The sequence below is a fragment of the Blennius ocellaris genome, assembly GCF_963422515.1.
Source record: "Blennius ocellaris genome assembly, chromosome: 3".
Taxonomy (NCBI): domain Eukaryota; kingdom Metazoa; phylum Chordata; class Actinopteri; order Blenniiformes; family Blenniidae; genus Blennius; species Blennius ocellaris.
Genome location: NC_137652.1, coordinates 29,253,987 through 29,281,669, shown reverse-complemented (window position 1 = coordinate 29,281,669; position 27,683 = coordinate 29,253,987). Strand labels below are relative to the sequence as shown.

Here is a 27,683-nt window from a genome sequence, read left to right as displayed (position 1 = left end):
ATTAATCCCAGAAGTGACTACTTTTTCATGAATTGCCTTGTTTTAATGTATGACCTGTTTTCCCAAAAATTCACTGTGAATTGCTTTGTGTCAGACTGGCACTATATGAATACCCTTACCTTGCCGTGCCTTGCCTTACCTTGCCTTGTGAGTAGCAGACTTACTGTAGCACTGAGCTGAGAATGTCTGTGTGTCAGGTGACTTGGTAAAAACAGACTAGGTTGTAGTTCACATCATTCAACTTGGCTTCGTGTGGAGATAGCAGTGTTTACTGGCACTGATGATTCAGATTTGGGAAAAATCGAGACTTTTCCAAAATGTATAATCTGGGTCACGACAAATAAGTGTAGATTTTCAAGGTATTAGTCACTATTTCACTGGTCGGGCTCAAGATGAACCTGGAATGTTTATGGACCCTGAACCAAAACGAGTTTCACTACTGTCATGTTAAATGTACCTTTTCACTACTTTACATGTCAAGAAATTAAGTGAAGAATAATGTTATTTTAAATAAACATTTTAAAAAAATGTAATAAAAAAAAAAGAAAGACATTCAGGTAAATTCTTTATTGTCAGTTAAAAACAAATACATTGTAAGACAATATCAGACAAAAGCAACACTGATTAAAACATTATGGTGAATATTACTGGTTAATTCATCACTTAATCATCATTTTCATTGTTAAGATTCATTAAAATACAATGAAAACAAATAACATCTGGAGCTGTTGTTTTAACATCAACACCTAAATTAACTTTTTGCCTGTTCTTCATGTTTTAGTGATAGAGAGAGAGAGAGAGAGAGAGAGAGAGAGAGAGAGAGAGAGAGAGAGAGATTCATTCATGATGAGAGAGGTGTTTTTTATTTATGTCAAACTATAAATTTATTACTGACTAGGATTTCAGACACAAACATCTTTTAAAAACAAACAAATGGACACGACACAGAAATAAAGAGGTTGAAGATTAAAACTGCGAGAAAAGATCTTTTTTTACAGACGAACACAAAACCATCATCGATAGATGCACCGTCAGTGAAAGAAGAAAAAAGTAAGAAATGATATGAAACAGCCACAGAGACGATCACAGAACCTCTCAGACACAAAAACACTTCCAGAGCAGCGGAACACAATTGACACATTTGGACATTTATTGTTGACGTATTTGCTTTTAGTTCTTTGATTTGTCTAAATGTTTTCCATCCAAACAGTGGAGAAGTTTGTACAGATTACTGGAAACACAACTTGACAATATATAATAGTAACTGCTTACTATAACTTATATTAGTTATTTTATGTAGATTTGTGTTGTAAATAAAACTGACAGCATCCAAATATTCAGCATTCCATAATTTGTAAAGTGATTAGAAATGAAGACAAATAAATAGACTTATTACATGTTGAACTCATCCATACACACACCAGAAAGGACTTTTATCATTTGAAGCTTGATGTTTGACTGAAACCTCAAAAAAAAACTTCCCTATTCACACATTTCAATTTCTTCTTCTTCTAAACAAAACAACAACAACACAGCACAGTAATTGACGTCTCTGTGGAGTTTGGGTCACTGATAGAGGTCGTCGTCGGCCCTCGGCCTCCCGGCTCCAGACCCCTGGTCCCCAGACTGACCGCCACTGGCCGACGGGAACCTGCAGAGTCACACCTCACAGGTAAGTGAAGACTGCAGCGCAGACCAAGACTGACGTTGTTTACGGCGAGTCTTTGTTTGTACCTGAAGTTTCCAAAACCTCGGCTCTGCTGCAGAGTCTGAGCAAACATCTCGTATTTGCGGATGTCGTTGTCGCTGACGGAGCGTCGGGCGAATCTCATGGCCTCCTCGAAGTGGTCCTTCCTGATCTCTGGGACTGGATCCAAGTCCTCGTCCTGGAGACCCAACAGAGAGCAACACTGTGTGTGTGTGTGTGTGTGTGTGTGTGTGTGTGTGTGTGTGTGTGTGTTCCCAGTCCAAAAGCCATAAGTTAGAAAACACACAGCCGCCCTGTACTCCCTCAGTACGGAGCCCAGGCAGCCTGGCACCCCACTGAGATGTGATTCTGGGTATCGAATACAAAGAGTAATCCTCCTTTATACTTGTAACTGTGGTTCCAACTCTTCCTCCAGAGCTCCGGTCTGGACCGCCTCTGAGAAAGGTCCAACTGTGATCTGTGATTTACCAAAACGTCCCAGTGAAGGCAAACGCTGTAGGACACTCCTGCCACTAACATATTGAGTCTGATCTTTCACAATAAAAGCTTGGGGCAGTTTAACAGATCAGATCTACATACGTGTCTCGGTGGTTTTGTTTGGCAGTTGGAGAAGAAATCCTGAGAGCCTCTGGCCCCGTTTCAAGTGAAAATGTTTTGTTTTCTTTCAGAAAATAATTCTCATTTACGACTCGGCAACGTTTTGAAAACGATGTCTGTTTGCATGTGAAGGACAGAAACCCTGAAAACACTGTAGTTTACATGTCGGTCCACTCATTGGTGCTGTTAGTTTTAGTAACGACGGCACACACATTAACAATGAGAGAACACCCACACGCCAGTGGACAGGTTTTATTTTGACAGCCACTTACAGTGACTGTCAAAATAAAACCACCAGGGTGGTATGTTATTACAGTGACTGTCAAAATAAAACCACCAAGTTGATTGCAGATAGGTGCATCAGTGTGACTGTCAAAATAAAACCACCAAGTTGGTATGTTATTACAGTGACTGTCAAAATAAAACTACCAAGTTGGATTGTTATAACCCCTTTATTACAGACTTCCTGCTGCTAACTCAACTCAAAGCACTTTTGTACTTTCAGACAAACGTCCTGCTGGTTGTTCATTTCCAATGTGATTATTTCTTATTGCTGCTGTGTCGTGGCACTTTTACTGTTGTGTGTTTTACTGGTGTGTGTGTGTGTGTGTGTGTGTGTGTGTGTGTGTGTGTGGGGGGGGGGGGCTGACCATGGGGATACCAGGTCTGCGTTGCCTCTGGCGCTCGGCCTTGATCTCGGCCTCGATGGCTTCGCGGATCGCCAGCTTACAGGCCCGCTGGCAGATCTCCGTCAGGTCGGCTCCGGAGAAACCCTCCGTGATGCGAGACAGGTAATCCAGATCCACGTCCTGCAGGCGGAAGAGAAGACGAAGCACAAGAGACAGAAACTGGGGCTGAACACTCGTTCTGTCTTTACGTGTGCAGAGCTGGTCAGGCATGTCTTCCACTGACTCGTGCAACAGGAGACTTGCGCAGGTTGGCGTTGAGGATGGCTCTGCGAGACGGTTTGTCAGGCAGCGGGATGTAGATGAGCTGATCCAGCCGACCCGGCCGCAGGATGGCCGAGTCGATGATGTCTGGTCTGACGGGGGGAGAAATCAGCAACTTAACATTCTCCATGATCGAGACCAGAATGAAACGAGGCGCTGTTCAGAGACACGGGGAGCGCTGAACACCTGTTGGTGGCACCGATGATGAAAACGTTCTTCTTGTCAGACATGCCGTCCATCTCCGTGAGGATCTGGTTGATCACTCTGTCAGCGGCGCCGCCTGCGTCCCCGCCGCCGCCGCCGCCTCTGGATTTGGCGATGGAGTCCAGCTCATCAAAGAAGAGGATACAGGGAGCTGCCTGTCTGGCCTGACCAACCACAGAATTAGTTTTAGTGACCAACAACTTTACACCAAACTCATGAATGACTCACACTCTCATTTTTCTCCACTCAGTCAGTCCACCTGTGTGGAGGAAGAGACTGATGACGACACGAGGAAGAACGAGACAGAATGAGGTTCTGACGGTTCGTGACAGTTTTTGTGTCTGTTGGAGTACTGTCATTTTAAAGGCGTTGACCAGACTGTGACTTGGCCAACACTGAGCTTCTTCCACTTCCTCCACTCTCACCTTATCAAACACGTCTCTGACGTTGGCCTCCGACTCTCCGAACCACATGGTGAGCATCTCCGGCCCTTTGATGGAGACAAAGTTGGCCTGGCACTCGTTGGCAATGGCCTTGGCCAGCAGGGTTTTCCCACAGCCGGGGGGACCATAGAACAAGACTCCCCGAGACGGAGTCATGCCAAACTTCAGGAACTTGTCCGGATACTCGACCGGGTACTGAGGAGAGCGAGGGCGGCGTTGGTAAAGAGCGTGGCCGTGTGCAGAGCGGCTTCAGGCTCAAGTTCCTCTACCTGGACCAGCTCCTGGAGCTCCCTCTTGACCTCGTCCAGCCCGCCGACGTCCTCCCAGCTGACCTGAGGAACCTCCGCCGTCGTCTCCCTCAGAGCCGAGGGGTTGCTCTGGCTCAACGCCCACTGACGGAGGACAACATTGCTTCAGGGAGCGGAATCGCATGGATATTCATTCATGAACTGTTATTGATGTTTTGTCTGAGCATCATGAAGTTCTCCCAGTCCGACTCTAAACACACACACACACACACACACACACACACACACACACGGTCTGGACGAGCCGAAGTTATTCCGCCTGAACGTTTGCAGTATGTGGGAGGGTTTCGTACTTGGAAGTCGTCCATGGTAACGGCCAGGGAGTTGAGCAGGTCGGCGTCGATGGTCTCGTCCTCCAGATCGATGAGGGTCATCTTCTTGCGGATGGCTTGTAGAGCGGCTTCAGAGCACAGAGCCGCCATGTCGGCTCCAACGTGGCCGTGGGTCTCCGTGGCAACCTGATGGGTTTTGGTTGTTTTAATGCAACTTTGGAATAGATGCCAACAAAACATGTTTAGTTTCTCTTCAGAATAAAAATGTTTTAAATAAAGAAACTATTGAGCTGAGCTAAAACATTTTTAAAGTTTATGGCTTCGACTTATATACAGTAACAAGATGTTGCTTCTGAAAGAAATTGCTAACCAGTGTTAAATTGATGATAAATTATGGTTTCCTGTCTATGTTAATCATTTGAATTAGACTTGGCAAGATGCAGCGAGACGTCAAGGTACTCGTCTGGCACAGCCTGGGTCTCCATTCACCTGGGGGTGTGTGTGTGTGTGTGTGTGTGTGTGTCTGTGTGTGTGTGTGTGTGTGTGTGTGTGTGTGTGTGTGTGTGTGTGTGTGTGTGTGTGTGTGTGTGTGTGTGTGTGATAAAATGTGAATTTTTAATAACTCATACAAATTCAGATTTTAACATTTCTTTTTTTTCTTCCTTGAGTCAAGATTTGATTTACAAAAGCTTTTTGTAAGAACTGTCCATCCTTTAATGAAACTGATATTAATCTTTTCAATTCCTTGTTTTCTGATCTTCATGTGTCTCACATATTGAAAGTCCTTTAATATTTAAAGTTTACAGTTGAGGATTCAGAAGACGAGAGATGAGACTGAAAATCCTCACAGTCGAAGAACAAACTGAGGATTATGGCTTTGTCATCAAAACAAATATTCTATTTGCTTTTGAAACGTCATATTAGCTTCTAACCATGTTTGCTTGTAGTATTTATGTTTTTTTAATGTGTACTTGATGAAATGTGTCTGTGAAGCCAATTCTCTGAATAAAACTGCAGTTTTCAGTGTCAGTATTAATTAGTGGGACTCGCCCTCTCCAGGTCAACATCTTCTGCCAGTTTCATGTTCTTGGTGTGGATCTGCAGGATCTCCAGTCGACCGGTAGAGTCTGGGATCCCGATGTCGATCTCGCGGTCGAACCTGCCTGGAGAGAGAAACAGCGGCTCCCTGTCAGTGTGTGGGTTTCAGGCCGTGTGAGCAGCAGCAGGGCCGTCCTGACCGAAGCGCCTCAGAGCGGCGTCCACGCTGTTGGGCCGGTTCGTTGCTGCCATGACGACCACATGAGCTCGCTGCTTCAGGCCGTCCATCAGGGTCAGGAGCTGGGAGACGATGCGCCGCTCCACTTCTCCATGAGTCTGCACGTGTGGGGGGGGGGAAAAACAACAACAATGGAAGTTGTTGCATATATTGACAAAAAAAGGAAAGACAGTGCAGTTTCACCTTTCTCTCTTGGGAGCGATGGCGTCCAGCTCGTCGATGAAGATGATGGCGGGAGCGTTGTTCTCCGCCTCCTCGAAGGCCTTTCTCAGGTTGCTCTCCGACTCTCCTGCCAGTTTGCTCATGATCTCCGGGCCTGGAGGCACAACAAGCTCACTTCTATGTTCCAGAACACTTCTGTGACCTACCAAACTCATTTACCCGACATCAGTGAGCAACCGAAAGACAATAGAATCAAGTTTTAATAGGAACAACATCATCATTATTAAAGTCTGTGTTTTATTGAATCTATGTTCCAAATCCATAACTAAAAATTGAAGTCACACAGTAATTATCTTGGTTGTCTCTATTTCATTACCAGTCTTTCACTTTTTCACCACCTCCACACACGTCGCACATCAATGTAAATAAGAGAAGTTAAACAAAGAGATCTGTAGAAAAATGCAAATGTACAAGTTTTAAATTGTTAGTCACACAGAATAAAACTAAACAATAGGAAAATATAATGCATCTATTTTTCTTTTGTCACATTGTTTGAGATTCAATTACAAGTAAAAATATGCTAGAATTAATAGCTGCTAAAATGAATCAAGTACAAAACATACCATTAAGTACTACTTTCTGTTGATTATTGCATATCCTACTGCTGGGCATTAATGTGCATTTGGGGGATGAGGGGCAGACGTGGTTATGTGGGTTCATGAAACACTTTTCTCTGCCACTTGCAATTAAACCAAAATCACTGGAGGATTTGAAAGGCAGAGAAACAGGCTGTCCAACAGACCTGCTGCTCATCCCACACATGAATTTCCTTACAAATGTGGTTCCATGTAAATGGGAAATAGAACAATACAACATTCATTGTCTTTAAGAAGTGTTAGAAAAATAAATCAATTCACCAGTTATAGTTAGCTTTATTTCTGAACGGTCAGTGAGGGTCTCGCTGGCTCTACGAATAAAAGAAGGTCTCACCATTAATGAGGAAAAAGAAAGCGCCGGTCTCGTTGGCGACGGCTCGGGCCACCAGGGTCTTCCCGGTCCCTGCGGGGCCGTACAGGAGGATTCCTCTGGGGGGCTGCGGGAGGGAGGGGGGAGGAAACAGGTCAGGGTGCAGTGGAACAAAGCCACGTCATGAGGGGACGGGTGCATCCTACCTTCACCCCGATCGCTTTGAACAGTCCGGGGTGCCGGAGAGGAAGCTCCACCATCTCTTTGATCTGCGCCAGCTGCTTCCGGCAGCCTCCGATGTCGTCGTAGCTGATGTCATGAAGAGTCTCCTCTTCATCCTGGCACCGGGCGCAAACCAACACCATCACAATGGGTCGTCTCACAACTGCATTAGTCTGGTGTTCTGAAAAGTGTTTTTAGTTTGGTGAAGGTTGAGCATGAATCTCTGGCGGTGCCTTCCTAACCCGAACCCTTTGATGTTTTCCTCACATCACTTGAAGCCACAGGTCCACTGCCCTCCACATGGAAACTACTTCTCTGTACTACAACAAGGGTTGTCCTGATTCTGGAAATGCCACTGAGGTTTTGATCAACTGGAGCTGTGGTCTGACGAGTTGAGTTACAATGAATGAATGAATGAATGTGTCAGCGTTACTACATGAAGTAATCTTGTTTCCATTCATAAAAGTTACTTTACAAGCTTTGGAATACTAACAAGGACACTGACTTTTAGATATTATTCAATTGGATTATGATGGATGGAGAGAAGAAATGTGTCATTACTCACAATACTCATTACTACAACGTGTCATGTGTCAGCACCACACCAGACCTGACGGGACCCAATACCAGCCCAAAGAACCCCCCACCCCACCCCCCACCCCACCCCAGCTTATGGAGGCACCACAGGAAAAAGGAAGAGAAGCCCCCCCCCCCCCCCCCCCCCCCCCCCCCCCCGCCAGAGAAGGAGAAGGGACACAGAGCCCCAGGGGCCAAGAGAGGAACACTTTTCGAAAGTTAGAAATTTCAGGTAAATTCAGTCATCTATTCATTTGTGAGATCTATCGTGGGTTTTTGTGCATGAATATCCATATTTCTGCTAAATCAAATAGTTCTGGGAACACTGACCCCACATGGGGCACCAATATGATGATGATAGCTCTCTCGCTCTCTCACTCTCTCTCTCTCTCTCTCTCTCTCACCTCTCTCTTGATTGGCTCGCCCTCACAGTAGATGACAGTGTCTGGGGCCACGATGCAGTGAGGGCTGGGATCCGTCTCCACCACCTTGAACTCCACGGCCCTCATGCTCCCCCTGATCAAGAAAACATCGCCTGATGGCACAGAACAAATCCCGTCTTACCTTTACAGCAATATTCATCATGTGAGGTTTTCGGTTTGTTTGTTTGACTGTGATCACAGGATCTGTTTCCATGTCGGTCAGACACCTTTGTGGATGGGCCGATAAGCCTCCAGAAAGTAGGGCTTGAGGAAAACCTCAAAAAGGTTTCCTGTGAGGCCCTGGATGGTGTCATCAATGGGCAGGACGTGGATCTTCTTCCCATACTTGATATCAGGACAGGCGTGAACACTGTGATCACACACACACACAACACAGCACACATTGGGTGGAAGCAACAAACCACAAATATTCTTTAGATACCTGAGTAAGTTTTGAAGTATAGCTTGACCGTGACATTTTCACTGAATTCCAGTCAAAAATGGCTTAAAATATTTCAGTGTACATAGAAAGAAGGTGTTGGTTTTCTCTGAATTAGATGTCCTGCTGCAACAAGTCAACTTACACTGTAGATACTATTCAGATTAACTTTCTGCTACAACTTTGAAACCTGTTACAAAAAGCGAGGTTTGAATTGAAATTGGAAACGTATAAAGTAGGAAAGACATCATATGAGATATTTCCTAATGCCTGGATCTACCTGACGATGTCTCCGAGTCGCACACGCAGGTTGCTGCGCGTCACGCGGTTGATCCGGATCTTTCCGTCTCCGCAGGTTTCATCGGTCAGGACGATGCAGATCGTCTGCCGCCGCTGGCGTCCTCTCAGCACCGCCGTGTCTCCTCTGAAGAGCTGCAGCTCCTCCGTCTTGCTCTGGGACAGACCAGGTCACACTCAGACCTGTTACATCTTCACTGCTAAAATAGAGGCACGAGAACCTTTTTAAATTTCAACTTTTTTTTTTTTTTTTATTGTGGCGCTAAATTTTACTTTAAAAAGTCTTTGTTTTCACTCAACTATACCAAAAAAAAAAATAACCCTAAAATTTTTTTTAATTTCAACATAAAGACAGTTTTCATGATACCTTCTGGTGCAAAATACAGAGAAACGTCCAAAAATATTCTCCTGTGTTCATCCTCAGTCTCGTGTTATCTTATGTCCGCTGCTCTTCAGGAGACTTTAATAAAACATTACAAAATGTACAATTCGCTTAGTCATATTCTGGAATTGCAGCATCTTGCAGGCTGGTTTTGCTCCACAGACCTGATGTGTGAGACACATCATGGTTCTGTTGCTTTGACTTGCATCTGTCACTGGTAACCTGACGGGAAGGAACTGTACACACACACACACACACACACACACACACACCTGTGACAGGGTGACGATGCTGCTGTCCTCGTTGAGGGATTCGTCCACGATCAGCCTGTTGGGTCTGTGTTTCTGCTTCAGGATGGCGGTGGAGAGATCTTCTCCCTTCAGGCTTCCAGAGAAGAGGAACGTTATGACGGCCACACGCAGGCTCTGGACACACAGCTCCAGTTTCCCCATGTGACACCGGGCCGTATTTAGACCGTCTGTTGCTCTCCACGCAGCGACAATTGGACTCTACCAACAGTTGAGAGTCTCTCGTTCTCACTCAGCCGTTGGTTTGAAATGTTTGCGTCCGTTTGCAGAATGGATCTGCTCCGATTCATCATATGAACTGCTTTCACACAAACAACTGCAACTACTATGATCTGAGAACTGTTTGCATATGCATGAGCACACACACACACACACACACACACACGCACACACACACACACACAGTAGTTCTACTCACTCTGTGCTTTCTGGCATGACGGCTCCTTTTGGTCTTCCAAGAGTTCAGGCGTCGTCACTTCTTCTCCCGTCAGCCTGAGAGATTCAGAGGTCGACCTCACGTCTCATCACCACCAGAGATTTCACATCCGAGTCCGTCCGACCCGTCCTGGTGAGGTTTTGAAGCCCAGAGGTTTGACAATGCAGGTTTTTTGATTGTTTTTTTTTTTTTTTACCTTTCTTCTGTTGCTTTAAAGTTCAAACCTGCCACTTTTTATATTCCAAGCTGCGGACTCCTGTTTATCAGAGGCAGTGCGTTGCGCTCATCTGTTTCCCTGTCTTATTATAACTCCATCATGGTGGCACATGCTCATGTACAGAGATCAGCACCACTTATGCTGGAGACAGTCCCAGAACAGATATAGTTTAATATTCACTCCTCCCCCAACACTCACCGACAGCGAGGGCCAGGAGCCATCAAGTCCAGAGAGGCACTGAGCAAAACACTCACACATACATTCCTTGTTTTATCTCCACCAGTGAAAAGTGCCAAAGTAGTAAAACAGTATTTCTAATTTCTTGATACACGATATGCCTTTTCTTAAGGCCAGATTGTTTCTCTTGCTTTGACCTTCTGACTGTAAACATAAATCTTCCCCCAGGTTGAGACGAGCGTAGTGGACAATGTGAGTAAAGTAGAGAACTCTGTTCAGTTGTAGGGATTGGATGTTAAAAGTTGTGATTTGGCAGCACAGAGACATTAAAAATGGAGAAACACACAACATTTCTACGTTTATCTGGAAAGTAACTGTATTCTGGAAGACTTGTTGCTGAAATCACATTTAAGGAAATAGTTGCAAGAGACAGTATTTATTAGCAAACATGCACCCATTAAAGTCCGAGTGAAATGAAAAGTCGACCTCCAAAACACTCAGGTGTCGCTTCTAGGGACATTTTTATGCTAACTGGCTGAAGGGTAAAATGTTAAAACAGGCAATCTGCCAGAAAATAGCTGATAAACGTTGGTATTTCCTCTGCTGGGCGGAGCTTCTGACAATAATAGAGTGACATCACTGGTTGTGCACACGCCCAAGTTGTGTTTACATTATGGAGGATCAGAGTTTTGACCACGAAGAGGCTGAATTTAACCATATTTCATCATCATCATCATTTCAAACCCAGTGATTGATGAAGGAGACACAGAAGGTGGTTCTGCCATCGGTGACTCCGTCTGGAACATGTTTGAGGAAGCAGAAGACGCTTCGTCCTCCATTCGTCCTCGTCTCCTCAGCAGCCGCCAGTTTTCACCTTTGAGGCTTTGAGGCTCCTGACTTTTGGCAGAACGACTTCCTGGATCATGTCGAAGAGCTTTTCCCACTGCGCGGAATCACCGAAGATGAGTCCAGGTATTACTTGGTCGCCTACTAGCCGCCCGAGCTAGCGGCTCCCGCTAGCTGCTAGCTGCGCGAGCTAGCGGCTCCCACCGCCCGTGCTCCTTTTCTCCTCTCTCAGTCTCTTCCAGGCTCAATCTTTCGTCAAGGCTCATAAAACGCAGACTATAACTTCAAAACACTGTTAAAACTTGGATATTTAAGAGGGAAACAAGCCGATATAAACACAACAGATGGAGATCTGCACAACTCTTGACGTCACGCCCACGAAGAAGGATTCCCCCGACTTCCTCAGCTGGAGATTCAAAATTCAAATAACTTTGTTATGCGACAACAGTGGTGGGGCAGAGTCGGAGAAACCTTAGAAGTAGAACCCCAACTATCGTTTTTTGTAAAGTCGTGTATTACATTTCACTAGGACTTTAAGTCTTTAAAGTCATTTATTAACTTTGGTTTCATTAGTGTCCAGTAAAGTTGAGGTGAATTTTACACGGGTCTAAAGCCCATTGAGAGATTTTCTTTAAGTAAATAGAGAAATGTGTGTGATTTTTGACAGCTTTATGAAAGTAATCAGATTGAACAGCTTGTTACAACTGAAGGGAAAGTGTAAATAACTGATTGTAGTATGTTGTATGAGTGTGTATTGTTGCTTTTTGTCTTTAATGCATTTCATTGTTCCATTTTAAATGTCCGACTTTATTTATGTGGCATATCTACAGACGGCACTTACAATCTTGTTTTTAACAATGACAAAAAAGACAATTCTGATTCTAAATTCCTGAAGTTTATAAATATCCTTCAAGAATATTAATATATTTTAGGAAGTAACCTAGAAAGAATACATGGACACACCCAAACACAAAACACTCTCCAGGCAACAAGAACAGCAACAACAACATACTGGTATTTCAATGTAAACTTTTATTACTCAAATTGTCCTTTAATAAAAAAAACAAACAAAAACAAGAGAAAAGGCTTCAGACGTACTGTACATTCTGCTAGTGAGAAACGGGAAGTTCAGATTTTACAAATGGGACTGAAATGGTGTTGAAAACAGAGAGGCGAGAGGTAGAGGAGGTTTGAAATCAGACCGTGGATCTGATCTGAACATAAACACAATAAAAACAATGTGTTGGAAAATGCACAGATGTGTCAAATTAACAGTAACCCAAGAGTTGGAATGTCTGCAGTGATAGTTGAGATGAAATGACTGCTTTTGGTTTCTGGTGATGGCCATTAAAAACGTGTTAAAAAAAAAAAAAGCGCTGGTGGTGAGAGATTCACTGATTTCCTCTGCGACGACATCGTCTCTCAGTCGGAAAATGTAATCCCCATAATTCATAAACAAACAATGCATTAAAATTAACACAATTTCAATATATTTACATTCGACCGAGCAGCTGAGTTGATTGTTCTGCTGATTTGGTTCAGTTCGCTGGTGTAAGTTTGATCAACATTCCTGCTGGTTTCACAAAGACACTCTGGCTTTTAGTGCCTGAGCAGATTGAAATTCACACTCATGATCTTCAGACTGGCCTCCTCAAAGCTCAACGCCTCAGAGAACACGAGCCACAGAGCATAGTAACGACTGCTGACACCAGATATCTCTTTCAGGAAACACAGTAAATGTATGGGTTTAAGTGACAGACAAAAAGAAAGCGGGGGTCTATAGGCAGAAAAATGTCAAACATCCTGGTTCTGCAGAGCATCAGAGTTCTCATCTAATTACATGTTTCAGCTGTTCTATCTTCATAATACAATACATGACTTTGCTGCCAGCAGTTAGTTTTTGGTCATTTTGCACCAACTCGTCTTTATTTGTTGATCGTCGTTTCGCTTCGTAACTTCTTACTCTTCCTTCAGCAAAATAATCCAGATCATGTTTATAAAAGATGAAGAAGTCCCAACAGACGACTCCCAGTTTATTCAGATGGTTGGTTTTCAAAGCTCAAGTCTATACGTTCCGTTCACGTGACTTCAGGCTACAAACATTCCGTCAGTAAGTCTGTCCTCAGGACATGAAACACAAACGGGTCCAATTCCCGAGAAGAACCTCCAAACTGTTGGTTTTATACATATTGCATCTCTTTAGACGGCTTGAAGAAGCACCTTGCCGATCGGTCAGTTGATCTTTGTGAAACCAGCCCCGGTGAGGACCAGGAAACACGCGTGTTCAACACGTCAGGCTGCAAAACAACAACAAGCAGCCGTCAGGTGCAACAACCTCAACGGCACCAATGATCACTTTATTGCTTGAACAAGCAACTGTGTGCAGGAGGTCACAAAGCTCAGCGCGGGAACAGGATGGACGCCGACCACTGAAGGTAACTGGGAATGTGTTTGACCTTCTGGACCTCCAGCTGGTAGCAGCTTCACCCAACATGTTGTGCAGACAGACGGAGCGACGCAGGACCAGCGGCACAAAGACATCAAGTCTCATCGACCCAAACCAATTCAACCTCCGAGAAGAAAAAAAACCTCCATCGCTGAATGGAAGGTGCATGAAGGTTAACTCAACACAAACCTGTACAAACCAGTCAGTAGAAAAATGCAAAGTGCTTCGATTTTGGTTTAAAAAAAAAAAAATAAAAAGTAAAAAGTGTACTTGCATGATTGTTTTGCATCTCTGCTGCTTTAATGAGTTTATTTCCTCCATCAGTTTGTGCTCCATTTAGTAGAAATGTGTGTGTGTGCTTGTGCGTGTGCGTGTGCGTGTGTGCGTGTGTGTGGTTAGCAGTCTTCGTCCTCGAAGTGTGTTTTCTGCAGCAGCTTGACGTGGCGCTCGTAGATCTTGAGGGCGGGGCCGAGCCTGATGGACAGGCCGGTCAGAACGTCGTGACGCTGCATGAGCAGGAGAGACTTCCCGTCGATTTCCTGACCAAGAGAGAGAAGCAGAGCCTGGTGAGGGTCGACTCTCCTGAGGAGCCCGCCTGTGGCGCCCCCTGTGGGTGCCGAGTGAGGACTGCAGGCTCACCTGGGTCCTGAAGGCCACAGCCTGCTCGGGGAAACCTGCTGCTGTGAAGTAACTGACCACGTCCGACACCGTCCAGTCCACCGGGCTGCCGCTGCCGCCCTCCGTCTTCATCAGCCTGGAAGCAGGACGAACAGGGAAGACTTTTATTGTGGAAATCTGCTGTTTATTTCTACGATTTCTTCCATGTGTCCAGGCCGTCAGACCCAGTCCTGCTCGTCTCCACGTCTCCTGCCCCACCAGGCTGGTCCTCAGTGACCTTCAGGACCTTACGCTGGCCAGGAAGGAGACGTGGGGACATGCGGGGCTGCCGCCTCCAGGACCTGACCTTACACCCTCATACACTTTAGTTTATGTTGGTGTTGTTCATCCTGTTTGGTCCTCTGGCCTTCTGTTGTAATCTATTACTGTACATGTTGCCATTACTGTTGTCACGCTTATATTCAACAAAAGAAAAAGTACTCAGTTCTACTCTGAAGGAATTTAGAAAATCATGAGAAATGGTTTACTTAAATAACTAATTGAAGCCTTGAGATGAAGCAAAATACAAACATGCAAAAAAAGGAAAAAAAAATATTTAAACCTATATATATATATATATATATATATATATATATATATATATACACACACACACACACACACACACACACACACACACACACACACACACACACACACACACACACACAGAGGTTTAAGACAAAGATACTCAGAAATAAAATTGCATTGTCACTCTTTGTGATTAATAATAGTAATTATTAACTGACACTTAATCATAAAGTCAAATACAGTAACTCCTAATTTTAGACAAACACATTCATACAACACTTTGATAAGTAGGACAACATGATTATTATAGTAGACAGGAAGAAAAATAATTCTATCAATAAGTTTATGATTACTTTGTCCTTTTATTCAAATTACACAAGTGACAAAAGTCCAAGGTGGACCAGAGACGACAGCAGAAGGACCGTGAGAGGAGACGAGTCTGAGGGAGGAAGTAAGATTGTGAGTGCAGCTGTAGTCCAAGTTGTAAGTGTGTGAAATGTTTCATTTGTGGACAGATTCATGTGGTGTGGAACAGAATGAGGAACGTGTTGTGTGTTCGTCCCAACCAGGGCCTGTCAGCCTCTCAGGCTCCCCTGAAGCTCCGCCCACTCCCCCAGCTCGTCACAGCCTCCAGAGAGACCAGTGAGCAGGGTGGCACAACTAACTTGTAAAAGAAAGCAACTGAAATCCAGATTTGTCAGCGAGTACCAAGACAAACACAACATGTTTGTTCAGGACTGTGTTCTAGCAGACGTGCTGGTGAGATTAAACTGTGGAGGAAGTAAGAGTGACTCTTCAACTGGTGCAGCCAGCGTCAGGTGTGAACTCACCCTCCGCCTCCTCCGCCTCCTCCGCCGCCTCGCTCCTCAAGCAGGCCCGAGTCTCTGGGCGAGGCGGTGGGAGTGAGCAGGCACGACGACACGCCCACCTCCATCTTAAACGCCGAGCCTGTTGGAGGCACAATCAGACGATTGTGAATGAAACCACCAAACTCTCCTGAGCCGACATGTTGAGAAGAGCAAGACTCACTGCTGGAGGACGAGGAACCTCGGCCGTCCTGCTGCTCCTGAAACACAACAACCACATGACGCCGTCAGAGAAGAGAGGGAAGATGTACAACCTCCGTCTGGAACGAAGGGCGAGAAGAGCTGGAGCACAACTGCACCGGGACAGAAGCTTATCTGCTGTGTGGAAGTGACGGAGTTCAACCATGGAAGTGACGGAGTTCAACCATGGTAGAGAGGTAGTTAAACCATGGAAGAGAAGTAGTTAAACCATGGTAGAGAGATAGTTAAACCATGGTAGAGAAGTAGTTAAACCATGGTAGAGAGGTAGTTAAACCATGGAAGACAAGTAGCTAAACCATGGAAGAGAGGTAGTTAAACCATGGTAGAGAAGTAGTTAAACCATGGTAGAGAGGTAGTTAAACCATGGTAGAGAAGTAGTTAAACCATGGTAGAGAGGTAGTTAAACCATGGAAGAGAAGTAGTTAAACCATGGTAGAGAGGTAGTTAAACCATGGAAGAGAAGTAGTTAAACCATGGTAGAGAGGTAGTTAAACCATGGTAGAGAAGTAGTTAAACCATGGAAGAGAGGTAGTTAAACCATGGAAGAGAGGTAGTTAAACCATGGTAGAGAGGTAGTTAAACCATGGAAGAGAAGTAGTTAAACCATGGAAGAGAGGTAGTTAAACCATGGTAGAGAAGTAGTTAAACCATGGAAGAGAGGTAGTTAAACCATGGTAGAGAGGTAGTTAAACCATGGAAGAGAAGTAGTTAAACCATGGTAGAGATGTAGTTAAACCATGGTAGAGAGGTAGTTAAACCATGGTAGAGAAGTAGTTAAACCATGGTAGAGAGGTAGTTAAACCATGGAAGAGAAGTAGCTAAACCATGGAAGAGAGGTAGTTAAACCATGGTAGAGAGGTAGTTAAACCATGGTAGAGAGGTAGTTAAACCATGGTAGAGAAGTAGTTAAACCATGGTAGAGAGGTAGTTAAACCATGGAAGAGAAGTAGTTAAACCATGGTAGAGAGGTAGTTAAACCATGGAAGAGAGGTAGTTAAACCATGGTAGAGAAGTAGTTAAACCATGGTCGAGAAGTAGTTAAACCATGGAAGAGAAGTAGTTAAACCATGGAAGAGAGGTAGTTAAACCATGGTAGAGAGGTAGTTAAACCATGGTAGAGAGGTAGTTAAACCATGGTAGAGAGGTAGTTAAACCATGGTCGAGAAGTAGTTAAACCATGGAAGAGAAGTAGTTAAACCATGGAAGAGAGGTAGTTAAACCATGGTAGAGAGGTAGTTAAACCATGGTAGAGAAGTAGTTAAACCATGGTAGAGAGGTAGTTAAACCATGGAAGAGAAGTAGTTAAACCATGGTAGAGAGGTAGTTAAACCATGGAAGAGAGGTAGTTAAACCATGGTAGAGAAGTAGTTAAACCATGGTCGAGAGGTAGTTAAACCATGGAAGAGAAGTAGTTAAACCATGGTAGAGAAGTAGTTAAACCATGGTAGAGAGGTAGTTAAACCATGGTAGATAAGTAGTTAAACCATGGTAGATAAGTAGTTAAACCATGGTCGAGAGGTAGTTAAACCATGGAAGAGAAGTAGTTAAACCATGGAAGAGAAGTAGTTAAACCATGGAAGAGAAGTAGTTAAACCATGGTAGAGAGGTAGTTAAACCATGGAAGAGAAGTAGTTAAACCATGGTAGAGAGGTAGTTAAACCATGGAAGAGAAGTAGTTAAACCATGGTAGAGAGGTAGTTAAACCATGGAAGAGAAGTAGTTAAACCATGGTAGAGAGGTAGTTAAACCATGGTAGAGAAGTAGTTAAACCATGGTAGAGAGGTAGTTAAACCATGGAAGAGAAGTAGCTAAACCATGGAAGAGAGGTAATTAAACCATGGTAGAGAGGTAGTTAAACCATGGTAGAGAGGTAGTTAAACCATGGTAGAGAAGTAGTTAAACCATGGTAGAGAGGTAGTTAAACCATGGAAGAGAAGTAGTTAAACCATGGTAGAGAGGTAGTTAAACCATGGAAGAGAAGTAGTTAAACCATGGTAGAGAAGTAGTTAAACCATGGTAGATAAGTAGTTAAACCATGGTAGAGAGGTAGTTAAACCATGGTAGAGAAGTAGTTAAACCATGGTCGAGAGGTAGTTAAACCATGGAAGAGAAGTAGTTAAACCATGGTAGAGAGGTAGTTAAACCATGGTAGAGAAGTAGTTAAACCATGGTAGAGAGGTAGTTAAACCATGGTAGAGAAGCAGTTAAACCATGGTAGAGAAGTAGCTAAACCATGGAAGAGAGGTAGTTAAACCATGGTAGAGAGGTAGTTAAACCATGGTAGAGAGGTAGTTAAACCATGGTAGAGAAGTAGTTAAACCATGGTAGAGAGGTAGTTAAACCATGGAAGAGAAGTAGTTAAACCATGGTAGAGAAGTAGTTAAACCATGGTAGAGAAGTAGTTAAACCATGGAAGAGAAGTAGTTAAACCATGGTAGAGAAGTAGTTAAACCATGGTAGAGAGGTAGTTAAACCATGGTAGAGAAGTAGTTAAACCATGGTAGAGAGATAGTTAAACCATGGTAGAGAAGTAGTTAAACCATGGTAGAGAGGTAGTTAAACCATGGAAGAGAAGTAGTTAAACCATGGTAGAGAGGTAGTTAAACCATGGTAGAGAAGTAGTTAAACCATGGTAGAGAGGTAGTTAAACCATGGTAGAGAAGTAGTTAAACCATGGTAGAGAGGTAGTTAAACCATGGTAGATAAGTAGTTAAACCATGGTCGAGAGGTAGTTAAACCATGGAAGAGAAGTAGTTAAACCATGGAAGAGAGGTAGTTAAACCATGGTAGAGAGGTAGTTAAACCATGGAAGAGAAGTAGTTAAACCATGGTAGAGAGGTAGTTAAACCATGGAAGAGGGGTAGTTAAACCATGGTCGAGAGGTAGTTAAACCATGGTAGAGAGGTAGTTAAACCATGGTCGAGAGGTAGTTAAACCATGGTCGAGAAGTAGTTAAACCATGGTAGAGAGGTAGTTAAGCCATGGAAGAGAAGTAGCTAAACCATGGAAGAGAGGTAGTTAAACCATGGTAGAGAAGTAGTTAAACCATGGTAGAGAGGTAGTTAAACCATGGTAGAGAAGTAGTTAAACCATGGTAGAGAGGTAGTTAAACCATGGAAGAGAAGTAGTTAAACCATGGTAGAGAGGTAGTTAAACCATAGAAGAGAAGTAGCTAAACCATGGAAGAGAGGTAGTTAAACCATGGAAGAGAAGTAGTTAAACCATGGTAGAGAGGTAGTTAAACCATGGTAGAGAAGTAGTTAAACCATGGTAGAGAGGTAGTTAAACCATGGAAGAGAAGTAGTTAAACCATGGAAGAGAGGTAGTTAAACCATGGTAGAGAAGTAGTTAAACCATGGTAGAGAGGTAGTTAAACCATGGTAGAGAAGTAGTTAAACCATGGAAGAGAGGTAGTTAAACCATGGAAGAGAGGTAGTTAAACCATGGTAGAGAGGTAGTCAAACCATGGAAGAGAAGTAGCTAAACCATGGTAGAGAGGTAGTTAAACCATGGTAGAGAGGTAGTTAAACCATGGAAGAGAAGTAGCTAAACCATGGAAGAGAGGTAGTTAAACCATGGTAGAGAGGTAGTTAAACCATGGTAGAGAGGTAGTTAAACCATGGTAGAGAAGTAGTTAAACCATGGTAGAGAGGTAGTTAAACCATGGAAGAGAAGTAGTTAAACCATGGTAGAGAGGTAGTTAAACCATGGAAGAGAAGTAGTTAAACCATGGTAGAGAAGTAGTTAAACCATGGTAGATAGGTAGTTAAACCATGGTAGAGAAGTAGTTAAACCATGGTAGAGAGGTAGTTAAACCATGGAAGAGGGGTAGTTAAACCATGGTCGAGAGGTAGTTAAACCATGGTAGAGAAGTAGTTAAACCATGGTAGAGAGGTAGTTAAACCATGGAAGAGAAGTAGTTAAACCATGGTAGAGAGGTAGTTAAACCATGGAAGAGAAGTAATTAAACCATGGTAGAGAGGTAGTTAAACCATGGTAGAGAAGTAGTTAAACCATGGTAGAGAGGTATTTAAACCATGGTAGAGAAGTAGTTAAACCATGGAAGAGAGGTAGTTAAACCATGGTAGAGAGGTAGTTAAACCATGGAAGAGAAGTAGTTAAACCATGGTAGAGAGGTAGTTAAACCATGGAAGAGGGGTAGTTAAACCATGGTCGAGAGGTAGTTAAACCATGGAAGAGAGGTAGTTAAACCATGGAAGAGAGGTAGTTAAACCATGGTAGAGAGGTAGTTAAACCATGGAAGAGAGGTAGTTAAACCATGGTAGAGAAGTAGTTAAACCATGGAAGAGAAGTAGTTAAACCATGGAAGAGAGGTAGTTAAACCATGGTAGAGAGGTAGTTAAACCATGGTAGAGAGGTAGTTAAACCATGGAAGAGAGGTAGTTAAACCATGGAAGAGAAGTAGTTAAACCATGGAAGAGAGGTAGTTAAACCATGGTAGAGAGGTAGTTAAACCATGGTAGAGAAGTAGTTAAACCATGGAAGAGAGGTAGTTAAACCATGGTAGAGAAGTAGTTAAACCATGGAAGAGAGGTAGTTAAACCATGGTAGAGAGGTAGTTAAACCATGGTAGAGAAGTAGTTAAACCATGGAAGAGAGGTAGTTAAACCATGGAAGAGAGGTAGTTAAACCATGGTAGAGAGGTAGTTAAACCATGGAAGAGAGGTAGTTAAACCATGGAAGAGAAGTAGTTAAACCATGGTAGAGAGGTAGTTAAACCATGGAAGAGAGGTAGTTAAACCATGGTAGAGAGGTAGTTAAACCATGGAAGAGAGGTAGTTAAACCATGGAAGAGAAGTAGTTAAACCATGGTAGAGAGGTAGTTAAACCATGGTAGAGAGGTAGTTAAACCATGGAAGAGAGGTAGTTAAACCATGGAAGAGATGTAGTTAAACCATGGTAGAGAGGTAGTTAAACCATGGAAGAGAAGTAGTTAAACCATGGAAGAGAGGTAGTTAAACCATGGTAGAGAGGTAGTTAAACCATGGTAGAGAAGTAGTTAAACCATGGAAGAGAGGTAGTTAAACCATGGTAGAGAAGTAGTTAAACCATGGAAGAGAGGTAGTTAAACCATGGTAGAGAGGTAGTTAAACCATGGTAGAGAAGTAGTTAAACCATGGAAGAGAGGTAGTTAAACCATGGAAGAGAGGTAGTTAAACCATGGTAGAGAGGTAGTTAAACCATGGAAGAGAGGTAGTTAAACCATGGAAGAGAAGTAGTTAAACCATGGTAGAGAGGTAGTTAAACCATGGAAGAGAGGTAGTTAAACCATGGTAGAGAGGTAGTTAAACCATGGAAGAGAGGTAGTTAAACCATGGAAGAGAAGTAGTTAAACCATGGTAGAGAGGTAGTTAAACCATGGTAGAGAGGTAGTTAAACCGGAACCCTATATGCACCGTGTGTAAAACTTTGTGGTGTGGGAAAAAAACCTCAAAGCCTCGGCTGTTGTCTCTGTACGCACCCAACCGTGGACGAGTTCTCCGTTAAGACCCCCCCCCACCCCCACCCCCACCCCCACCCCAACCCCCCGACGTTTACGTTTTGTGGACGAGTTCTCCATTAAACCTTTTCAACTACAAATAGTGTCTTTAATCCCATCATTTTATTTTTACCTTTCCCCTCAATCTATCTTGCATTATATGTTGTTCACCTGTTATTTTACTTTACTAAGTTCTGCAGGGAAGAAAATACAAGTAAATGTTTCATTCTTCACCTGTTATGCAGTAGGAGTAGCAGTAGAAGTCACAGTGTTGATAATATATGTAAAAACAAAATACTAGAAACAACTAGAAACAAAAAGAACAGATGCACGTGGTTTACTGACCTGTGTGTCCGTATGGAGCCGCTCGTCCTCCATACTACCGTTACACTGAGACGGCGACGCTCCCTGAGCCGGCGGAGACTCCGTCCTGGGGCGGAGGTCAAGCGTGGACGACCCTGAAAAACCAGCAAGTGACAGGAATGAGTCCTTCACAGTATGACAGCAACCGTCATTCACCTAGTTAAGATCAAACCAAAACTGATGACACATGACTAAAATGAACATACACACAAGAGCATTTTAAATTATATTAGAAAGCATTTCTAGTGTCTCTTCTCCTTGGTGTGTGTGTGTGTGTGTGTGTGTGTGCGTGTGTGTGTGTGTGTGTGTGTGTGTGTGTGTGTGTGTGTGTGTGTGTGTGTGTGTGTGTGTGTGTGTGTGTGTTAAGGCTTTAACAATGAAACATCCTGCAGTTACAGTCTAATGATGAAGATTATATATGATATAAACAACAACGGTTGCCTGTTCAATTAGTGTTTCACACACACACACACACACACACACACACACACACACACACACACACACACACACACACACACACACACACACACACCTTTGCCACTCTGCTGCTGGGGACTCTCCTGCTTTGATGAAGTCTGGATCTCAGCATCTTCTTTGGATTTCTCAATGAGCCCTGATTCGGTTGCCATGGTTACCAGGGATAGTCCTCCCTCCATATCAGAACTCCGGGGATCCTCCTCCTCCTCCTCCTCCTCCTCCTCCTCTTCCTCCTCTTCTTCATTCTCTCTCAGCTCATTGTCTCGGACGGAGGGCGACGGCTGCTGCAACGACAAAGTTCAACAAGGAATCAGTTTCCGTTATTGAAAAACGGCAGGAGGGCGAGTGGAGCGGAGGAGCGGCAGTGATTTCATTCCACTTCAATCCAAGTTCGGTTCAGTGTGGCTCTTTGTGATTTGGTGTTATTCGCTCTGCCGCACGTCTGTAGGGCGGATAATGTTTCCCAATAACACCAACCGCTTAGGAGAGACAATATCAATAATAACAAAAACCCTCTCAAGTTTACACCACCAGGGAGGAGAGAGAAGAGGAGAGAGGGATGGGGGAGGAGAGAGGGGGAGGAGAGAAATGAGGGAAGAGAGAGGGGAGAAAGGAGAGGAGGGAAGTGAGAGAGGAGAGAGGAGGGTGAGTGGAGCGAGAGAAGAGAGGAGGGATGAGAGAGAGGAGAGAGACAGGAGAGAGGAGGGAGGAGAGAGATGAGAGAAGAGAGAGGAGAGGGAGAAGAGAGGAGAGGGAGGAGAGGGAGGAAGGAGAGGGAGGAGAGAGGAGGGAGAAGAGAGGAGGGGGAGGAGAGGAAAGAGAGAAAGAGATGAGAGAAGAGAGAGGAGAGAGAGGAGGGAGGGGAGAGGAGGGAGGAGAGAGATGAGGGAAGAGATAGAGGAAAGAAGAGAGGAGGGGAGATAGAAAGAGGAGAGAGGAGGGTGGAGAGAGGAGAGAGATGAGAGGAGAGGGAGGAGAGAGGAGGGAGGAGTGATGAGAGGAGGGAGAGTTGAGGGAGAGGGAGCGAGGAGATGATACAAAAGACTGAAGGAGGCAGGACGGAGGGATGGAGGTGAAGCTCCGCTGTCCCCAAGAAACACACTGTATATTTTGACAGCGGTTTCTTATTCTTCCTTTGCAGTGTTTTCTTCCTGCTGCTCTCGAGGCTCCATCAGTGACAAACTTGTGTTAAAGTTTCCATTCAGAGCGTGTTTCACTGGCCGCTTGTAAACCTTCATCATCACTTTGGATAAATATCTGGTGTCGCATCGTAACGTTTGAAACAGCGGAGCTTTTAATATGCGTGCTCGACTGTTACGTGCACGGTGCGGTGCGCGCACATTGTTGGCGCTCCAGTAGAAAATAAACTAGATAAATAAATAAATAGGAAATAAATAAACCAGAGATCCCCAGAGCACCGGCAGAAAAAAATCTGGCGCCGCCACTGGGGATGCGGGATGAGAAGTGGGGGGATCTTAAAAACCAAGCGGAGACTGCGTGACCGTGCGTGATGCCAGGCGGGTTTTGGTGCGAGGGTTTTCCGCCGCTCTGCGCGGGGAGCGCGGCAGCGACACGTCTCAAGTTTAGACAGACACAGTCTACCGCGACAAGCCCGACAACCCGCGCCCTGCGAAAGTTCCTCCTCGCGCGGTAACGACCCCCCGAGACAACACTGATCCGGAGTCAGACGGGACTCGTGCACGCGCAGTGCAGAGACGCTCTTTATGGTGCGCGCGCTCGTCCCGGGAGCCGCCTGCTCTATGTAACCCGCACCTTTTGTGCAGGAAGCAGAGACAGAGAGAGAGAGAGAGAGACAGAGAGAGACAGAGAGAGAGAGAGAGAGAGAGAGACAGAGAGAGACAGAGAGAGACAGAGAGAGAGAGAGAGAGAGAGAGAGAGAGAGAGAGAGAGAGAGAGAGAGAGAGAGAGAGAGAGAGAGAGAGAGAGAGAGAGAGAGAGAGAGAGAGAGAGAGAGAGAGAGAGAGAGAGAGAGAGAGAGAGAGAGCAGACACAGTGGCATCCCGCTGACAATAAAGCGTCTCTGTCACTTTTGCGCCGCAAACCTCGAAGGTTCAATAAGCAAAAATAAAATCACGCAAAAGACAAATAATGCAAAAGCAAAAACGCGTCCGGGTGCGGGGCGTGCGGCTTTAAAGCAGTGGTCGTTAATGTACCGGGGAGCCGCTCTTCACCGTCCCCTATTAAAAACGACGGGACGTGTTGGAAATGTTAAGGTACCCACCTTCGTGGCCGTGTGTCTGTCCTGCACTGCGCTCTTTGCAAGTGTGTCGGCGGCGGCGCTCCTCGGCGGCGGCTCCTCCAGCTGCGTCCCCCTCAGGGGGAGAGTGATGTTCCCGCAGCGCGTCCTGCGCAGTCTGCCCCTCGCCACTTCTCTCTCCATCACCACTTTGACTTTGCCTCGGGTCAGCTTCTCCTCCGCCAGGCGCTCCTGGCTGCTCAGGTAGCCCAGGATCTCCTTCAAGCCGAGCGGCTTCATGTGGCCTCTGGCTGCCGGGGGGGCGGCGGCGGAGCCCCCCCGGAGGCTCCTCTCGGACAGTCTGCGGACGGAAGCCACCAGTCGGTCGCCCAGGTCGGAGTTGGCGCGGTTCCCCGCTGCTCCGCCGCCTCCTCCTCCACAGGCTCGAAGTTTGGGCTTGAGGGGCGCAGTGTGCTGGAGCCCGTGAGGCGGAGCCGCGAGGCTGCCGCCGCTGCCGCGGACGCTCCCAGAACAACTTTTGTTCCCGCTGTCCGCTGCGGGCGCGCCGGGCTCCCCCCCTCCGCCGGCGGCGGCACCGTCCGCGCTCGGTGTCGTCCTGCCCACTGCAGCCGCCTCCCGTGCGCTCGGACCGGGCGATGGGCATTCCGCTACTCCCTCCGCTCCTGACCTCCGTTCTCCCGGTGCACTTGCTTTCTCCTCCTCACAGCCGCTCCCGGCAGAGCAGCCCGGTGTTGCGCCACAACCGAGGCGCCCGTTTCCGCTACTCGGGCTGGAAGCTGCAGCGGGCTTCAGCTTCTGGCCGGCTGATGTTCGTGCGTCTGGGCTGGGCGCGGAGTCCTCCTCTCCCTCCTCCTGGTCGCTGAAGCTGTGCGCACTGTCGCCGTTGTTGTTGTTGTTGTTGAGGTGGTCGTGTTCGGTCCGCTCCCTCGCCTCCTCCGCTCCGCCGCCGCTTCCAGCGGCCGTAAACTCACTCTTCTTTCGGCTTTTCCTCTGCACCTTCGCCGCGTTCCGGTACGAGATGGAGCCCTTGTAGCTAACTTTGAGCACCGTCTGCTCCTGGATCAGTTTTTCCAGTTCTGTCCTGGTTCGGTCCGGGTCTGACCCGTGTCGCCTCCGGACCATTCGACAGATCCGCTCCAGGTCCGGACGGGCTTTCCTCGAGCGCAGGGAGTCGATCGTCTCCAGGATCCACTCTCGGTACTTATTGGGCTCGGACATCTTCCCTCCTCCGGGGCTGCGGATGCGGCTTGGCCCGAGTGCGTCTGTTGTTCCACGAGTGACGCGGAGTCGAAAGCTGGAAGCCAAAGTGCGATCCCCGGCCGGAGGACGAGGACGGAAGCCTCGCTGGTAAAACGCCACAAATGTGCGCTTAAGGTGGACTGAAGATGGCGCCTCGTCTCCGCCACAGACGCAAAAATTGCATTTAAGGTGGAATTGAAACGCTTGCGGAGCCCCGAGCCGCGTTCTTTGTTCACAATCTTTAATCTGAGCGCCTCCGCGGCCGCCAAACGAGCCGCTTTCCGCCACAAAGAAACACCGATGCGCAGTTTTCTGACGCGCGTTCTGGCGCATGAGGCTGATCCGGGGCGGGTGGCGGCTCCGCATCAGGCGGCCGTGATGGATGTCCGACCTCGAGGCTAAAACATCCCCGTGAAAACATCTGGAACACCTCTAGTCACACACTTAGGCGTGAACTTGGCGACCAGAACGGCGGCGGAGCCACGAAGCGCGCGCACGCACACACGCACACGTCACAAGGAATTTTACAAGTAAAACTTTATTGGAATGATACTCATGTTGCAAAATATTACACTTCGTGTTTTTATGTCACTGTTCCCGTGACTTTAGACGCTTCCCTTTGCAGTGTGTGTGTGTGTGTGTGTGTGTGTGTGTGTGTGTGTGTGTGTGTGTGTGTGTGTGTGTGTGTGTGTGTGTGTGTGTGTGTGTGTGTGTGTGTGTGTGTGTGTCATGGTTTACGTTAGGGTCTCGTTTCCCTAAAAAGTGCGACAGTATGTACCAGCATCGTGCCTGCATTGAGAGGAAGTTGTATCACTGCAAGAAACATCGAGGAGACACGCAGTTATAGTTTTTTTTTGTTGTTGTTTTTTTTTTTTCCAGAACATTTTGATGATTTGTCAACATTAAACCCGACATGGAGGAAATACAGCGGGTGGGAAGTCTCAATAAACGATGCAAAATGACATAAATAAACATAATAAATTGTAAATTAATTCATCACAGCCAGCCGATCAGCTTGTAGTTTTCTATCAATACGGGGTTTTTGTGGTTTCATTTATCGGGAAAAAAATTTTTTTGTGCAATACCTATTTTTTTCATTAAAAAAAAACAATTAAGACTATGATTAAAAACAAACAAACACAATCCTTTTGGTTGTAAGTGAAAATGTGACCACCAGAAACAAACGTTTGTCCCATTTTTATCAGAATTTCTGGGAATTAGTTTGTGAATTAGTATAACTTTTGTTTCTGGAGAATATGCAAAACACAAGCACAATATCATAAAGGTTTTAAGGTGTGAGCCATACATTATATATATATATATATATATATATATATATATATATATATATATATATATACACACACACACACACAGACACACATATATACTGTATATATATACATACATACACTTGTTTTATAGAATGTCACATTTCTTGTCGATATCAACCGTCATATGAACTCTGCTCCGTAGATCCATGAACCTTTTAATCAAAACCAATAAATTCATGTGCAGCTCAAACTTAGTCAACTACAACCTGCACTGGGCTGCTCTTAACTTAAAGATACGGCTGGAGCAAATGAAGAGGCAGCCTTCACCTCAGCATTCGTCTCAGCCTTCACCTCAGCGGTCATCTCAGCCTTCACCTCAGCTGTCATCTAAGTCTTCATCCTCAGCCTTCATCTCAGCCTTCACCTCAGCGGTCATCTCAGCCTTCACCTCAGGCTTCACCTGAGCTGTCTTCTCAGCCTTCACCTCAGGCTTCACCTCAGCCTTCACCTCAGGCTTCACCTCAGGCTTCACCTCAGCCTTCACCTCAGCTGTCTTCTCAGCCTTGACCTCAGGCTTCACCTCAGCGTTCGCGTCTGTTTCTAACTGTTTGTAACGAAGCGTTAGTGAAGCCGTGGCGTTGAGACGGTCCCAGCCTCAGTGACACTGTGCTTGTGTAATTCATACTCTTTAGTTATTTTC

The 27,683-nt window shown here is 45.4% G+C and overlaps 2 protein-coding genes across 3 annotated transcripts; both read right to left on the bottom strand.

Annotated features, from left to right (window-relative positions):
• Positions 1 to 552: 552 nt before the first annotated feature.
• Positions 553 to 10,305, bottom strand: LOC308147751 (transitional endoplasmic reticulum ATPase-like). 2 transcript variants are annotated; one of them, XM_080520081.1, is made up of 19 exons: positions 10,165 to 10,278; positions 9,951 to 10,097; positions 9,497 to 9,608; positions 8,826 to 8,998; positions 8,334 to 8,476; positions 8,089 to 8,219; positions 7,093 to 7,224; positions 6,911 to 7,013; positions 5,943 to 6,074; positions 5,721 to 5,858; positions 5,533 to 5,645; positions 4,504 to 4,668; positions 4,172 to 4,294; positions 3,885 to 4,097; positions 3,442 to 3,623; positions 3,218 to 3,347; positions 2,956 to 3,114; positions 1,735 to 1,886; positions 553 to 1,651 (listed from the first exon to the last, which is right to left on the bottom strand). In XM_080520081.1, the coding sequence occupies exons 2-19, from the start codon at positions 9,965 to 9,967 to the stop codon at positions 1,567 to 1,569; spliced, it is 2,403 nt and encodes an 800-aa protein (XP_080376207.1). In that variant the 5' UTR covers positions 9,968 to 10,097; positions 10,165 to 10,278; the 3' UTR covers positions 553 to 1,566. The 2 variants fall into 2 exon arrangements, with proteins under 2 accessions (XP_080376207.1, XP_080376206.1); XM_080520080.1 differs by having other exon boundaries at positions 9,951 to 10,305.
• Positions 10,306 to 14,049: 3,744 nt separating this feature from the next.
• Positions 14,050 to 25,688, bottom strand: samd1b (sterile alpha motif domain containing 1b; the record flags this gene model as incomplete). The annotated part of the gene is made up of 7 exons (XM_080516662.1): positions 14,050 to 14,193; positions 14,294 to 14,408; positions 15,673 to 15,790; positions 15,872 to 15,908; positions 21,755 to 21,867; positions 22,308 to 22,536; positions 24,495 to 25,688. 7 exons carry the CDS (start codon positions 25,686 to 25,688, stop codon positions 14,050 to 14,052), a joined length of 1,950 nt encoding a protein of 649 aa, XP_080372788.1.
• Between the last annotated feature and the right edge of the window lie 1,995 nt (positions 25,689 to 27,683).